This window comes from Hemicordylus capensis, chromosome 6 (assembly GCF_027244095.1).
Source record: "Hemicordylus capensis ecotype Gifberg chromosome 6, rHemCap1.1.pri, whole genome shotgun sequence".
NCBI classification, from domain to species: domain Eukaryota; kingdom Metazoa; phylum Chordata; class Lepidosauria; order Squamata; family Cordylidae; genus Hemicordylus; species Hemicordylus capensis.
The window spans coordinates 28290182-28307642 of NC_069662.1; the positions used below are offsets into that span (position 1 = coordinate 28290182).

Below are 17461 nucleotides of genomic sequence, written 5' to 3' on the forward strand. Positions count from 1 at the left end.
TCTTATTACAACGTTAAACCTTTTTAATGTGCAAACTACAAAAAATAAAGCTTTAATAAAAAATATACAAACACAATTCCTTTTTTTCTTTTTTTAAAAATCTAAAATGTACACACGCAGCTATAACCGTTGCAAATTCCCAAACATGCAGTTTTGGTAAATCAACAGTGTTATGGGGTTAAAAAATGGTAGTGTTAGAAGGCCTTGGAATACTTGACACTAGAAATTCATTTGAGAGGCATGTAGAAAAATGTAGAAGCAGGGATCCCGAAAATTACTCTAGGCATGTCCATTGAGATTGTTAATTTTTTTGACCCTTTGAACAGCAGAACTCCCATGACTCATTACTTTTTAAGGTCACCTCAGCTTCAAAAGCAGTTTGCCACATTCCATGGAGAGCCGTCGCTTGAGAAAACAGAGTCTGAAGTAGCAACTACTTGTGCAGTTTTGTAGATCTTAGTCAGAATTTTGTACATTTTTTAAACAACAAAACAAAACTAATAAATGTATTGATAGAAAAAAAGTGCCCTACAATATTGGAGGTGGGAGGGTTCCCAACACAAAAATCCATAATGGAAAATCTCAAATAGTTGACAGACATGATTTCAAAACTGCTCCACCTCTTATGGAGGCACTATTTTAAAAGGAACACAAACAAAAGCTGACAGTCAGTCTAATAGTTCTTATCTACATTATAACGAATATGTCAAGCTAAAAATCACCATGGAGGCAGCCCTGGTCTTTGAGGTAACATTCAGTCCCAGATCACCTGGAGGTCTGCTGCCAATTAGCTGAATTCTGATTACATCATTCATTAGTCAAAATATGAATGGACAACAGCCAGTGATATGGTTTCCCAATACTACCCAACAAAGGTGTTTTCAGTTTGTATTCATGCAAATGCATACAACTCTGAAAATCTTGGAAGCGAAACATGTTTTCACTGCTCATGGTCAGATGTTACACTGGGCATTTGATTATCCTGAAGAAAATGCATTTTTCATAATGTATGGCCTCTGCTCCTCTGTCAGTTGAGAAACGTGCATGGGTAGATGCAGCTCTGTCACTTTAAAAAATAATAATGAAAGTTTTTGCCTAACCCTCCAGGTCACACGCAATTGGCACATCAGCACTCTCTGTCCATATTCTCTTTCATGGTGTTATTAGGAGGGACATACGCGATATTATAAATGTAGATTCGAACTCCTTCCCCCCTCTTCCTTTCCAAATGCTTTTACTGTACAAAACAACAACAGGCAAATGAAAAACAAACATGTAACCCAACTGAGCTGCTGAAAGCACTCTTTGATCAATGTTAGGGTAGCCTCTTTACCATCAGAAAATGGTGCCTGTTCCTAGTAAGCCCCAGGTCAGGGCAATACCCCCTGGATTTAGCATATTTCCTAAATGTCTCCCAATTTCAAGTCAGCTACATTTCCACCCTACATGCAAGTCAACTGTGTGACTCTTCTCCCTCATGCACTCTCTGCTCCACACTGTACTGCATGCCGAAACTTCCTGTGCATTCACAACATCCACCCTTCTTCTCTTGCCCTCCCTGGCCCGGTGGCCTCTTTGCATTCTTCCCACACAGCGAACAACGGTCGAGCTCCTCGCGTGTGTGGGTTCTCATGTGGTTCACTAAGTTGAATTTGTGTAGGAATCTTTTCCCACACTCGGTACACTGATGGGGCTTGATGCCCGTGTGCACTCTCCGGTGCCTGGTGAGGGTGGATTTACGAGAAAAGTTCTTCCCACATTCAGGACATGGGAAAATCGCTTCTTGCTTGAGAGTGGCCTGCTTGTTCACAGGCAGCTGGCTATTGGCGTTTTGGCAGGAATACTGGACTAGATGCGAATTGGGGAGCAGCCGGCTTCTCTGTCCCTTTGTACCGTCCTGTACTATAAATTCTTCCTCGTTTTTGGTCTGGAGCTCATCACCTGCTGGGACTGAAAGAAAACATTCCCATTAACCGCAGTTATTTCATGTACCAGATCCAGTTAGTAAAGGGCTTTAGAATATTTGGTTGCACAACTGTTGAAGGCAAGAAGTGCTTTATGTCTAAAAAAAGAGGTGTCAAGCCTCTAAACTCACAGGGATGAAGCTGTAGCTCAGCAGTAGAGCACGTTTTGCATGCAGAAGGTTGTGGTTCAATCCCTGGTATAGCAAAACCCCTGTCCTAAACCCTGGAGAGCTGATACCAGTCAGTGCAGACAAAACTTCAGCATGATGGACCACTGCTGTTTTATGTACCGGATTCAGCATAAAACAGCTTCATATGTTCATAAGCTGCTGGAAGCCATGTGCTCTGACCCACATCAGCTTGCCTCCCCAGCTTTCCTAAGTAGGGACACATTAGCTGGGACTTCACTTTGTTAGGGGGCAGGGATCCTACCCGTGCTCAGGGGTTGTCCTCTCCAGCCAGGCTGCAAGCACAGGAGAAAGGAAAGTCCAAGAGGATGCCAACACTGTGAATGATACTGGTTAGACAAAGGCTCATCTTTAAATAGGACTGATCCCAAGAATTCTTTACAAATAGGTTTTGAGTGAGGACAGTTGTACAGCATTGGACTGGTGCAAAACAGAGGCTGAAAGTTACTTTCCAAAAGGTGCACCATCTATGACCCTATGTGAGAGATAAGGACAGAGCTCAGGTCTCTGCCTTCCAAGCCATAGACCTTTTCCTGCTAATAACAATGACTCCATGGCTGGAGTGGTCCAGGCAGATGGGAAGTTAACGCTGTTGGAGGGCAAGCCATTCTCACTCTCGCCCATACCCAAAATTGGGGATGGAGAAGAAGAGAAATCCATCCATGGGCTCGATGAAAGGGGGCCAAATCTGAGGCTCTTCAGCTATTGTTGGGACTATAGTATGTGATTGGGGATGATGGGAGTTGTAGCCCTACAGCAGCTGGAGAGCCTCAGGTTGGCCACCTGTAGGCTAGATGGCATCCTTCAGGCATTCTATCTGTCCCATAGATGCTGGTCAAAGAGCATCCTCACATTTCTCAAGAGGATCCTCCACGTTCATTATTTTTCCTTGGTGAAGTTGGCACAGTGTCCACACTTAGAGCCAATCTATGCATACAGGTGAGTCACAGAGTATGGTCATCCTAAGTGTGTATGACTTCAGAATGCAGATGAGCATAGCAATGTTCCCCTACATAAAAAACTGCCTGTGGAAAGCTAGCCTGTCAGGGAGAAGGGTTCTAGCCTAGGCCCCTCCCTGATGTGCCCATTTTCTACCTGGGAAGAGCTTTTGATATGGACGAGAAGTCAGCACTCCACCTGCATTCTGGAGTGATGCAGTCCTCGAAGGACCATTCCACGCAATTCTGCTGCGCATGTAGCACAACTTTTGTCAGGCCCCTCTCCTTAGATTGCCCCATTGGCCCACCCAGCAGAGGTCCCCCAAATCCTTACACAGTGAGGTGGGGTTCTCATTAACCTCTTCCTTGGCCTCCCTGCAGAGCATCGTTTGCCTGGCATCCAATGGCATTTGCTCAGTTTCTGGGAAACTCACAGACTCCTCAAGCACAAATGGTCCCAGCACCTGAAACAGCAGTAAAGACCCCATTTAAGGCAGAGGGATACAGTGGGGAGAAGAAGAAGAAATCAGCGAAGAAAGGAGGAGGATAAAGTTATTCCTGCTAACTGGGCAAGAGACATCTTTTAAAGAGGTGTCTGCCATGAGAGGCAGTGTGGCGTAATGGTTAGAGTGTTGGTCTAGTGCCAGGGGAGCCTGAGTTCAAATCCCCATTTAGCCATGAAACTCACTGGGTGACTCTGGGCCAGTCACTTCTCTCTCAGCCTAATCTACCTCACAGGGGTGTTGTGAGGATAAACATAACCATGTACACTGCTCTGGTACATGGACACTGCTCTTTCTCTTGCAGGAAAAGAGATATATAAATGCAAAAGTACAAGTAAAATAATAAAATAAAGAGATGGCTGATCTTATGGTAGCAAGCAGTCCCCTTTGCTAAGCAGGGTCTGCCGTGGTTGCATTTGAATGGGAGACTATATGTGAGCACTGTAAGATATTCTCTTTAGGGGACGGAGCCACTCTGGGAAGAGCACTTGCATGCAAAAAGTTCCAAGTTCCTTCCCTGGCACCTCTAAGGTAGAGCTGAGACACTCTCCTCCCTGCAGCCTTGAAGAAGCTACTACCAGTCTGTGCAGACAATACTGAGCTAGGTGGACCTATAGTCTGACTCAGTATAAGGCAACTTCCTATGTTCCTATTTAACAGGAGGAGAAAACTGTTCCTTTTCAGCCCATTACTGCATTCCTCCCAGGAGCTGTTCCTGGTGTCTTCCTTGGGTTTCTTTTTAGATGTTGAGGCCTTTTAGGACAGGAGTGATCTTGGCATATAACTATTTATAATAGTAACAACAATACTATTTAATAGTAACAATACTATTTTTTAAATTTTTAATTAGTTTAAATTTTGTACACCGCCTAGAGATGTACATAGGCAGCTTAGAAATATAAACAAACAAACAAACAGTAATAAAGGCTGCAAGTAGAATTGCAGGGTTTCAGTCTCTATTGCACAAGACATCAGTTTAAATATTCATCGTAGTAGTTCAAACATAAATATTTGTACCTAATAGTAGTAGAAAGGGAAGCAAAGGGCGTCCCCTGTGAAACTGGAAAGCAGTATTGGGTTGGATGAGTCATGAATTTGATTCAGGAATGATTCAAATATGCATAGTAGCGGGTGGGGGTGGTGGTCAGAGGGAAGGCTTGATCTATGCTGAGTTTACATCAGCATAAGCAACTCTGGGCAATTTGTTAACCACCAAGCTGAATGCAGCCCACCAAGGGTGAATTAAAATACTCAGAATAGCTCCACCTGCTGAATTAGAGGTTTTACAGTCTCTCCAGAAGGACTGAACCACTTTGAGTATTCACTTCTGAGTTGGCCCACATTAATTGGGCCTCTCCTTATATCAGTTTGTATCAAAGGCTGTGTGTATTCTGGGACTGTGACCAAGCACAGCCTGCCAGGTATATAATCCAAAGATTTGTGCAGTCCGGATTAGATTTCAGTTCAAATGAGAGAAAAGGCAAGTTTCTATCCCTTATGGAGTTTGGACAATGCTGGATGAAATCTCAGAAGCCAGAAAGAAGTGGAGTAGGCTTTCTAGGTATCAAGGAGTGCAGCATCAGTGCCAGCACAGCAACCACTGTCTTTTTGAACATAACGTTAAGGCAGGAGTGCATGGCTTTGGCCCTCTGGTTATTGCTGGACTACAACTCCCATCCTCAGTGGCAAATAATCAGGGGTGATGGGAGTTGTAGTCCAACATTTATAGGGTGAAAGTTGCACAAGCCTGTTTAAGGTTTTGTTCTCCACAATGGAAAGGGCAGAGGCTTGCTCTTTTGAAAAATAAAAACTGAGATTCCCCAGAGCTCTGTGTAAGGAGGGGTTCCTAATCTGCAGATGTTGGTGAACTGGTGTACTGCAGATGTTGGTGAATTACAACTCCCATCATCCCCATCTACAATTTATTGTGCCTCGGGGTGATGGAAGTTGTAGTTCACCAACATCTGGAGTACTACAGGTTGGGAACCCTTGAGCTACTAGATACTGTGCTAGATCTTGCAGCGTCCTAGATGTCCCGCCTGCTGCCAGAAGGAAAAGCCCTCACCTGTTGATCCCACCTCTCGTCCTCTTGCTGCTTCAACAGGAAATGCTCTGCCAAGGTCGCTGCCTGGATACAGGTCTTGGGGTGATATTCCTGAACCCAGTCCTGCATTTCCTCGGGCAGGATGGTCAGAAACTGTTCCAGGACCAGCAGCTCCACAATCTGCTCCTTGGTTCGGCTCTCCGGCTCCAGCCAGCGATGGCAGAGCCCCCGTAGCCGGCTGCAGACATCACGGGGCCCCTCGGCCTCCTGGTAGCGGAAGTGCCGGAAGTTCTGCCGCTGCCTCTCCAGGCTGGCTGAATCCTCCCGCAAGATGGCTGCCTTCACCTTCCCATAATCGCCACTTTCTCTGGGATCTAAGCTGTTGTAGGCCTGGAGTGCGGCTCCATTGAGGGCCGGCACAAGCCGCGTCACCCACTGCTCCTTGGGCCACTTGCAGGCTTCGGCCACGTCCTCAAAGGTAGCCAAGTAGGTCTCGACGTCTTCAGACAGCGTGAGTTCCGGCACCTGCAGGTTCCTCCACGCAGGGGACTGGACTGGCGGTGTAAGTTCTGGAGTGGGCAATTCCTGTCCCTGGATTTCCCAGCGTTGGGGTGCCTCCTGCCGTTCGCTCCTGGACTGCTGCGGCGTTATCAGTCTCAGACCTCCCCCAGTGGTCCCGACTTGCACAATACGATAGGTTTTTACTGGCCCCTCCGATATTCCCAGTGAATCAGAACCTGTCGGGTCTGGCTCCTTCTCCGTTTTCACCAATGGCTGCACTCTTTGCTCTAGTGGTGTCTGACACTGGAGATACTGAGCCACCATGTTCCGCTTTGCTGTTACTTTCCTCCTCATTTTCAAGTTGGCCTCTGAACTTACGAAGCCCCTCTAGGCTTGCAGGATTTCCAGTGACCAGTTTGCCAACAAGAGAGGCTACTGTGCAAAAGAGTTCCTAAACAGGTCTGGATGTCAACCTAGAAGGACAGTAGTCATACAACAGAAAGTAAATATAAAAGTGACCATTAGAATTCCTATTTCAGCTACATAACTGATGGGATGGCAAGCTTTAACCAATTAACTGGTAATTAAACATTCAGTTTAATTACCTAATGTTCTGGGCAATACTTTCACTTAGGTCAGGGGGTTTCAAAACGGAGTCTTCAGATGCTGAGTCCCCATTATGGCTGAGGATGATGGGAGTTGTAATCCAAAATCTGGAGACTCAACTTTGAGAACTCCTGACTTAAATAAAGATTACAGAGCTCATGCAAAGAACACTCAGTCGGAGCCATACCAGTGCTTTGTGAAATAAAGCTGCTGTTTGGGAACAAGCAATGCATCTCTTTTAAATGCAACTGGGGGAGGAAAAAAGGTTGCTTAACCCTTCTCTACCACCTTAAGTGGTGCAGTGGGAAAATGCTTGACTAACAAGCAGGAGGTTGCTGGTTCGAATCCCCGCTGGTATATTTCCCAGACTATGGGAAACACTTATATCGGGCAGCAGCGATATAGGAAGATGCTGAAAGACATCATGACATGGGAAGAGGCAATGGTAAACTCCTCCTGTATTCTACCAAAGAAAACCACAGGGTTTTGTGGGCACCAGGAGTCGAAATCGACTTGATGGCACACTTTACCGTTTAACCCTTCTCTGGTGGGTCTTTGTTCCACAGTCAAAAACATCCTCCCAAAGCTGCCTTCTTTTTCTGTGGGTGGGGACAATTTTGATGGAAAAAATGACCTCTGGGGAAAGAGTCAAGTACCCCCCTCCCAGTGATCAAATTTGGAGCCCCTGGAGCTGTATTTCACTAAAAACAAAGACACATCAAGACATCATTCATCTCCCACGCATAAGTCTACTTAAGCCCCGAGGCAACTAAAGGCAACCCTGTGTATCGGTCTTGTAACAAGAATTTTTATTTACACAAATAACATAGCTAAAACTATGTTGGCCTGTAGTTTTGTTCAGTCATGTGTGTAAATAAAAATCTAATAAGCACAGTCACCTTCAGTTGCCTCAGGGCCTAAGTAAATGGTCCACACCAATGTATGTAACCCAACCTTTATTCCCTCTGATCCTGAAAACAGGCATTTCTCACTGCAGGGCTCCAAATACATTTGCAAGAGTAAACAGCCACTTGCAAATCCATGTGAGACAGCTGGGCAAAGGGAATTTGGAGCAGAGAAGCAGCAGATGGGGGGAAAGGCCCAGGCACCAACTCCATCTCCATGCTTCCAATCACTGCCTGCCAAAGAGGCTTTTCTTTAAGAAGAAGAAGAAAATCACCCGAGTTTAATAACACAGGTATGTGTGTGCACACGCAACACAGGGCTGCATAACTCCCTCACTCTTGGCACTATTTAATTTTATTCATTCATTCATTCGATTTCTATACCGCCCTTCCAAAAATGGCTCAGGGCAGTTTACATAGAGAAAGAATAAATAAATAAGATAAGATGGATCCCTCTTCCCAAAGGGCTCACAATCTAAACAGAAACATAAGACAGACACCAGCAACAGTCACTGTTGTACAGTGCGGAGGTTGGATAGGGCCAGTTACTCTCCCCCTGCTAAATAAAGAGAATCACCACGTTAAAAGGTGCCTCTTTGCCAAGTTAGCAGGGATAACTATGACTGGGGATTATGGGAGTTGTAGTGCAACAACAGCTGGAAGACCAAAGTTGTGCAGTCCTGCTGTAACATGTGGTTAGGCTCTCAAAAGTCACCAGTTGCATTCATAAACCCATGAGGCCCACAGAGGTTTCACAATCTTGTTATGCTGCAGGCATGTGTGTGCGCATGCATAGCTTTCCCCATATGGATAGAGGTGTGCTCCAGCACAAGAGAGATTGACAATACAGCCTCCCCTCCAAAATGAACTAAGATAATAAGCGTTCCTGACACTCTGCAACATTGGCACAGAAGGGGCCTATGCCACCCACAGGCAGCCATCAGAAACAGAATTCTATCTATTGCACAGAAATGCCCTAGTCTCACTTGGGAATAACCTAAGAAAAGATAAAGAAAAGGCCCCCTCCCCCACCAAGCCACAATACCATCAGAAACTGTAGAGAAGAGGGAAGTGCATCCAGGTGCAGTTTTTCACGCAGGAGTGAGAAAGGCTGCACCTGCTGAACTTCCTCCTTCTACACAATTTCTAATGATATAGGAGTCTGCCTTCTTTGATACTGGGTCCCTTCTATTTCGGAAAACACTCACAAACTGGGCATTTGCATCACTTCAGTTTAAGAACAACACAAACCCCACTGAACACACAGGCGGGACACAGTGAAAACCACAGGAAATAGAAGGCAAGTTTCTGCTGAGGGGTTATTATCCCTAGAGCTAAAAGGGAAAAAGACTTCCCTGCTCTAGGTAAGGTCAATTCACAACACCATAACCACATCGAGCAGATCCGGCAAAGTTTGCTTTTGCAGTGGTTTCAGTTCCCAGCCAGTCAACACAAAATGTTTTGTGGTAATTGCCTAGCTGAGGCATGAGCAAAGCAACCACAAATCTTTTCAACCTTTACTCAAAGCAGCACAGGTCCTCTCAACAGACATTCTCAATACTTGGCTTGATTAGACGAACGGACCCCACCCGGAACAACTGCACAGATGAATAAACAGGCAGGGACGCTTTACTATTTCCTCCCCCTGGCACCGTTCCTATGCCTTTAACAGCAACCTGGCACACACAAAGTAAGCAACTGAAGCTGAATTGGCAACAGATATTTATCTCCATGCTTGGAAAAGTTCTGAGTGCTAAATTTCTATGTTGCTCCTGTTTAAAAGAAGCAAAGCAAAAGAGTGTCAACCAATCCTACAGATAAGTGAACTGTCCCAAAGCAATCCAAATCAAGTAAAGGAAAGGAGAGTGAGATCATGAAAGGATAAAAATAAATAAATACATAAAAATGAAGAACAGTTTGGAGAGAAAAAATCTTACAAGTCAAGTTCTCATAAGCAACATTACATACTCCAACCAAAGAATACAGGATCAGTCCACGGGGTGTCAGCTTGTGCACATCAGGTCCATCAAAGGGCTCTCCTTTGCTGCATTTAGTTAGTTTCAAGGGGCCAGTTTTTCACTTGGCTCTTGCTTTTTTGATTCCCCACCCTCTGGAAGCTGATGTCATCAACCCCCCCCCTCCCCAAGCATGCTCAGATCAAGCAGGCTGTGCAACTGGCTAGGCCTCATTGTGCCCATGTGCTCTCAGGTAATTTTGTATTTCCCACAAACTGCAGTGCAATGTTAACATAGCTGCAATTGGCATGGCTGCAAACAAAAGCCCAGCCCAAGAGAGAGATTTGGCTTCACAAAAGAGGGCCATCAACAGGCCAGACTGCTTGGCTCCTTTTTGTTCCAGACCTCTGTCCTCACTTTACAAGAATCACCTTCACAAATACATGCAAAGATGCAAAATATTGTTTGTTCACAGCCGGTCTTAAAGATCTGTAAGCCTATAGGTAGGGTCTTTTTTGAAAGAAAATAAAAAACCCTCTTTGAACAATACTGGCAAGTTCATAATAAACTAACAACTATTACTACTACTACTACTACTGAGATTTTGTGCCCTTTAACAGCTGCACCACACCACACATGGAGCTTTTCCTTGCATGGAGATGCAGTGATAAAAAAAAGCTTTATCCAAAGATTTCTATCTGTCATGCAGCTATGAAATACAGAGAATCTCAGTCCCTAGAAGAGTGACATCCCTACCACATATGCAAGTGCAATTAGTGTGCTCCACATTAAGTTAGAGCAGGGCTGCACAACTCTGGCCTGCTGGCTGTTTCTGGACTATAACTCCCATCATCCCCAGCCTTAATGGCCAATAGTCAGGGACTATGGAGGCTGTAGTCCAACGTCTGCAGGAATGCTGAAGCTGTGCAGTCCTGAGTTAAAATATCAGCCCCACTCTCTGATTCCACACTTACTCCTTGATTCCACAGATTTTAATATAGATTTATATCTGAGAAATTATGCAAAGGTTGGGTTCCTCTGAATAGGCAGGCTGTCCCACCTAATGGTGTAGTGGGGAAGCAACCTGCCTAGAGAGCAGGAGGCTGTTGGTTTGAATCCCCGCTGGTGTGTTTCCAAGAATATGGGAAACACCTATACTGGGCAGCAGTGATATAGGAAAGTGCTGAAAGGCATCATCTCATACTGTGCGGGAGAAGACCATGGTAAACCTCTCCTGTATTCTACCAAGAAAGCCACATGGCTCTGTGGTCGCCAGGAATCAACACTGACTCAACGGCCCAATCTTTGCCTTCTTCCCACAAAAGCAAAATATTGGTGACTCAAAGCTTCCAGATTTTGTGTGTGTGTGTGTGTGTGTGTGTGTGTGTGTGTGTGTGAGAGAGAGAGAGAGAGAGAGAGAGAGAGAGGGACAGAGAGAGATACACCACTCATCCTTATCTTGCAGGATGAGCGGAAGAAATTCAGCAGCACTTCAGAGGCACGAGAGGCAGTAACTGAGAAAAACTTCATCTGACAAGTTTCCATATATCCTACACAGGAGGTCTGCTAAATGGTGACCATCCTACTGGTTAGGAAAAAACACTTTATCCATGTTGGGAAGCATTATTATATACATTATCAGCAATGGGCAACCACCAGACTAGTTTGTCATGACTAAGCATTGAAATCAAAATGACAAGTTAGTCAGGACTAACTCAAGCCTCATTAATTTCATTGGGATTTAGTCATGACTAATTTAGCCTGGATGTTGCCCAATTGGGCCAATGTGTTTAAAACTAACTTGGCATGGTATGGGCACGATTTCCAAGTTCCAGGCCTGGTTAAACCTGCAGTAGAACTAGGCTTTACATACCGTTACAAGGATCAGAAACAATAGTTGGAGAGTCAGCATGGACCAGTGGTTAATGAATTGAACTTGGAAAAGGCATTTCAGTCCCCCTCAGTTCCCTCTGTAAAATGGGAATAATATTTGAAGAATCAGGCTTTCACCCAATTAAAAACAAGTTATTCTTGCAGACGTATATATCTGAAGCAACCCCCTCCCTCCCTTTGTATTTAGATGGGGCATGTAAATGTCTCAGTGTGCTGTAGTTGACTAGGACAATGGAGACCCAAGTTCAAATCCCTGCTCAGCCATGAAACTCATTGGGTGTCTCCAAGCTAGTCATTATCTCTCAACCTAACCTACCTCACAGGGTTGTTGTGAGGATAAAAATAACCATGTGCACCACTCTGGGCTCCTTGGAATAAGAGAGGGATATAAATGTAGTAAATAGATAAATAAGCACCTTCTGAGAAGAGACATTCTCTCCTGTGTGAGGATGGCTTCCATCTGTAGCCTTCATAAGTATTTATGTTCCAAATAATTAACATATTTTTAAAAATATGTGTTGCCTGATTAATTGGGAATGCCTTTCTAGGTAGACAAGAAAGGATTTAGTCAATTAGTCTGATCAATTAAAAACTTCAGTCCCAATTAATATTATAACCACAAACGCAGTCAGAAATTCAAAAGCACTTTGTCATTTATAAGATAAAGGTTAGCAACAAAAGAAAGGAATACCAGAGCTGAGCCTTGCCTCACTTATTTTAGAGCTGTATCAATATATTGCATTGTAAAACAGAATGACTCACTGTACACTGGGGTGAAGTTCTGTACATTTAATAACTGTAGAAATTTGGCAAGTTTAGCTTTGTATTTGTAGAGTACTTCCCTCCAATTCCACACTCATTATTATTAACACAAATTTTAAATGTAGAATTTATTTCCGAGAAATCAGGCAGAGGATAGGTTGCAGAAGTTTTTGGAGCAATGAAAACTGAAGGAATTGTTCCAAATGGCTCAAGCAAGTGAGCCCAACTGTGTGCTACCAGTGTAAGCTGCAATCCTAAACAAGTTTAGTTAGAAGCAGGGTTAACAACATGCCACTGCCCAAATAAGGGACAGGAGGAGGGGAGTAGACGGAATAATTGGGAGCCTGAGTGCTGTATATGTTTTAACCACTTTCAACTTATACTACAGTGTAAGTTACAATTTAGATTGCTTCTCTTCTGCTTATTGATATAACCATGGTTAGCCAAACTGGGTGTGATGTCATTTTGTTTTCTAGAAAGAGGAGCATTGTTAGCTGGTAAAAATGGGTTTCACACATGAGCACTATCTAGTAGTCCTCTCTTGAATGGTTTTAATGATCCTGATATCTGGATAATGCTAAGTTAGTCAATCGCTGATGGCTGTTAATGTCCGCAACATGGGACTGTTGGCAACCCCTAGGCCTGCAGCCCACAAGAACCACAGAGTACTCTGGCAGGGAGGGAGAAGGGAAAGGAGTTGGGGCTCATTATTTTGTTATTTGTGAAAATAACTGGTTTGATCTGAGCCATAATTTCTCCCCATTAACTGAAAATAAGGAACAAATGGCATCCTGTAAGGGTCAGACAATTTTGGGCTGAAATATGGGACAATGGGCAGAACTCCATCACATCCCTGCTAATCAGGGGTTGTTGATAACCCTAGGGTGGAAATTCTCTTCATTTGGATTTCTTCAGTTCAATAAAAATACCTGGACCATTAACTAGTCTCAACTAGGCTTAAAGGTGTGCAAAAGAGGGAGTCTTGACAGGTACAGCTTTTTCATTCATCTGCAGGAAAAAGTCCCCTTTTCTCCAAATCTAGTGAAACTGCACTCCTCAACAGAATTTCTTGGGAGTAAACTACACTGCAATTAGAAAAATGTGCTCCTGAGTAAACATGCATAGGAGTGGGTCATACAGGTGCAAGGATTACAAAAACCTGGGTTAATTAATCTGGAATATAAAAGTACAATCTCATACAGTTCATTCTGTTAACAATTCTTTTGCAGTCTGATCCTATGTATGTTTTCTCAGAAGTACCAAGTTCAATGGGACTTGCTCTAAAATAAATGCGCAGCATTTCAGCCTTACGATTATTGCACGATTACTATTTAATGACCAAACTGTAACTTCTCCCAGTGATACCGAAGAGCATTGTTAACTCCTCCCGTTGCTAAACTATAGGTTATAAAACAAGCTACTACTGAATAGTATTTCCAGCCCCTCCCTGTCTAGTTAAAATAAATTAACGTTCCTTCCCTAAGATCTTCCTCTAACCAGTTCTGAGCTGGTCTGACAGGATTTCTCCCCCCACCCCCTGTTGTGTATGTTTTTTTAAAGCTCAACCTCAAAGCCAAGCAATGGACAGTTTTAAAGTGACAGAAATTAACATATGTAAATAAGCAATGGCTAGTTCCTCCGCCCCCTTCCTTTCTCCTGGAGAGAGAGGTCGTTTCTCCATCTCTTCTCCGCAAGTTTGTAGCCTACACAGAACTCTTCACCAGGTAGCTCATGAGCTTCCCATTCCTATGGTCTACTACTGCGCTAAGCAAACAGTATAGAGGATCAGGTGCCGCAAAGGATCCAGGACCCTGGAGCTCAGGACGGTGCAACTATACCTTTGGTGAGCCCTGGCTGGAATTAAAGTTCTGTCCAACAGCAGCAGTATACACTGAGCACAAGTCACGGCAGGGTGGCTAAAGGGTGCAACACTGATCCGTGTTTAGTGGTCCTGAGAATGCAACTTCCGCCAGTGCTGATGCTGTTGTGAGCTAGTTTCCTTGAGCCAGCCTGGAGCTTCTGCCGGCGGTTAATTTCCAAATAACAAAAAGGTGCCGGGGCTCAAGGCTGCCCGGAAACCACATCCCTCTGACCTGGGAAGTCCTTCCCCCTGGTGATCCCAGATGTGTGGAAATTGGCTGTGGTTGTGCAGGGGCGCTGGGAAAGCACTTTGTCTGTGGTCAGAGGCACCTTCCTCTTTCCTGCTCTTTCATGTGTTCCAAGAGTTGAGCTTTCTGGCTTTGAAAAATAGCTCCCGGCGCCGAGATCTGCTTCAAACGAAGCTTTAGTTGCTGCTAAGCAAGAAGAGGAAGGGTTAAATGGGCTGAGCCCGCTGGGTCCTAGAGCCGCCCTTATAGTTCTAGGAAGCTGGGATTTCCTCTTCCCGCTACAGATTTGGGGAGTGCAAGAAGAGCCTTCCAGGGTGAGTTTAGCGGGGCGGCGAGAAATAAAGGCGTGGGGTTGGAGCAAGAGAGGCAGGCTGGTCGGCCAGATAAACCACAATAGCTGTCTACAAGCAGGGAAGGGCAAGGAACAAGTTGCAGCAAAACTTAACAGCTCGATCCCCGGAAAGGTCTACTGAGTTCCATGGGACTTGCTGCCAAGTAAGTGTGTTTTTGTAGGGTCGCAGCCTTGGAGCGATTTTCTCCGGCTTTTGCATTGTATGTGTGCCAAGTTTGTTCTTGATAAAGGAGTTTGCCACCCAACTCGTAAATCCTTTGCTTTGGGGCTCTAATACTCTTACTAAGTACGGATCGAGCTGCAGATTCCTCTGTTGGGGAACTGACTTCCCGAACAAAATTGAATGTTTTGCTTTGGCAGCGCTTCACGTTTAAAAGGAAATGTGCCAAGTAGGGTTGCCAGCTTTTCAAGCGGGTGGTGAAGCTCTGCCTTTAATAAGTGTTGCGTTTGACTTAAGCAGGAGATCCTGTTTAACGTTGTGGAAAAACAGTTTGATTGCTGCAGACCCGGTTGATGCTAAAAGCAACTAGAGCAGTTGCAGTTCAGGCATTTTCCCCGGTCAGTTGGCAACCGTACTACCGGAGCGCCAGTGTGCTTGGGATATCTTCAAGTCTTTGCTACTCACTGAAGATATTGTAAAGTTGCTTGTGATTGCTTAGCTCAGTGGATGAAGAAGAGGCACCTTTTGCATGCTCAGATATGACTTTTTGGAACGATTTGACATATTTGGGTGTTGACGTTAACTCAGATTAAGCTCCTCCCCTGTTACCAGTCTCCTGTGCCACTGTCATTCCTCCCACCTGCAAGTGTCCTAGTTCAAACTGTATGTTATGCATCTCACTTATCATATATTCAATTGGCAGACTAATATGCAAGCTGTTCAGGGTTACACAGAACCCTTCACTAAATTCTTCCTTTGTTGCTCAGAGTCTTGTAAATTGTAGTAGCGATAGTAGTGTGAAATACTGCAAAAGATAACTGATTTGTGGCATCTATATTTTAAAATGCATGTTTTCTAGATGGGGGGGGAAGCTTTGTGCAACCAAGATGACTAAAAAATTATCTTTATCACATTTGGATCCTGCTCTTCTTTCAAAGAATGTAAAGTTGTCCCCCATTTTATTATCGCTCACTGAGCGAAGAGGTACCTTTTAAAAGTGGTGTTTCTCTTTATTGAGCAGGGGGAGAGCAACTGGCCCCAACACAACATCCCTCCAGTGGCTGTTGCTGGTGTCTATCTTACGTTTCTTTTTTAGATTGTGAGCCTTCGGGGGACAGGGAACACACACACACACACACACACACCCCGTTTTGGAAACTTTTGTTGAAAAGCGGTATATAAATATTTGTTGAAATTTGAATAACCCTGTGCGGTTATTCAACTTTCAACTTGGTCAAAGTTACCAAAGTTACCAAGTTATTCAACTTGGTCAAAGTTACCAAGTGAACTTCATGGCTGAGCAGGAATGTGAGCTTGGTTTTCCATAGTCTAAGTTCAGTAGTATGTTCTCTTCACCGTACTAGCTTGCTCTTATAATCCAGTTTTTTTTTTAAAAAGTCCTTGCTTTCAGCTTGGATTGGCACAGGATTTGAACTCGGGACACCCTGGGCTCAGCCTGAGGGAAAGCTTTTCTACAAAACTAGGTGCTTTGTTGCTGTGCCAAAGAGGACATAAAAATTAAACAAACAAAAAAACCAAAACACAAATCACAGAACCATGCTACCTGAGTATAAATGGACAAGGGGGAGTATCTTTTAGGATATGTTTCAATCTCGTAACTATTGATATGAGGGGAGAAATAATCCTCCTTTGTCCCACTGCTAAAAACTTAAGATTTCTGCCAGTGTCCTGCTCTTAACTGGAAGTGAGATGTCAGGAAAGTGTTTAAAAGACTTTCTGGGTCAGGACAGGGCTGAGAGATTAGGCTCATTGTCCATACTTGAGCTTTAAGCTTCTGCCATGTTTGAGGGGGAATTTTACTTTTAGGGCAAAACGAACATCTGCTAATTTTTCTGTTCATTCAGCTCCCATTGCAGAATAATCGTTTAGTAAGGCAGTTCACACAATCGAAAACTGGATAGGATGTGTTGAGAGCTGTGCACACTCCTGATTTTCAATCATGTGTAGGGATCAAGAAATGTTGCAAATCCCTTCTAACTGGGCAAAGAGGCACCTTTTTAACATGGTGATACTCTTTATTGAGCAGTGGGAGAGTAACTGGCCCTATCCATCCCCAGCACAGTACCTCCATTGACTGTTGCTGATGTCTATCTTGTGTTTCCTTTTAGATTATGAGCCCTTTGGGGACAGGGATCCATCTTGTTTGTTTGTTTGTTTGTTATTTCTCTATGTAAACTATTTTGGAAATGTTTGTTGAAAAGCAGTATATAAGTATTTGTTGTTGGTGGTGGTTCAGTTCACTAGCCAGACAAAATATTATACTCGTTGAGATGGTTGGTACATTACTCAGGATGTTTTTCATTCATCGGGCATCATTTTTCACTCGTCACAGACTAGTAGACTGGTGTTTTTCCTGAGCCCTGATCATGTGTGAAGAAAGAACTAGGTGCTAGGTAAAAGAGCTACACATCTGCTGGTCACCTCCTGACTTGACTACTGCAATGTGCTCTATCTGGGGCTGCCTTTGTACGTAGTCCGGAAACTACAGTTAGTCCAGAATGCGGCAGCCAGGTTGGTCTCTGGGTCATTTTGGAGAGACCATATCACTCCTATCCTAAAAG

The 17461-nt window shown here is 44.2% G+C and overlaps 2 protein-coding genes across 9 annotated transcripts in view; one reads left to right on the forward strand and one right to left on the reverse strand.

Moving 5' to 3' along the window:
- LOC128330179 (zinc finger and SCAN domain-containing protein 32-like) overlaps positions 1-17461 on the reverse strand; it is a 22831-nt gene continuing 5370 nt past the window's right edge. The window contains exons 1-5 of one of the 6 annotated variants that reach the window (XM_053262609.1): positions 14098-14537; positions 11914-12041; positions 5659-6611; positions 3425-3554; positions 1-1950 (exon numbers count right to left, since the gene is read on the reverse strand). In XM_053262609.1, coding sequence (XP_053118584.1) covers positions 1454-1950; positions 3425-3554; positions 5659-6492 — 1461 coding nt within the window. In that variant the 5' untranslated portion in view covers positions 6493-6611; positions 11914-12041; positions 14098-14537 and the 3' untranslated portion in view covers positions 1-1453. Of the gene's footprint in view, positions 1951-3424; positions 3555-5658; positions 6612-9586; positions 9749-11913; positions 12042-13825; positions 13939-14097; positions 14538-17461 lie in introns of those variants that run through there. The other 5 variants (XM_053262610.1, XM_053262606.1, XM_053262607.1 and 2 more) reach the window with 5 other exon arrangements.
- Positions 13937-17461, forward strand: part of LOC128330176 (zinc finger protein 397-like) — a 16263-nt gene continuing 12738 nt past the window's right edge. Inside the window, exon 1 of one of the 3 annotated variants that reach the window (XM_053262602.1) lies at positions 13937-14102. The gene's annotated coding sequence lies outside the window, so the exon portion shown is untranslated. Of the gene's footprint in view, positions 14103-14609; positions 14863-17461 lie in introns of those variants that run through there. The other 2 variants (XM_053262601.1, XM_053262603.1) reach the window with 2 other exon arrangements.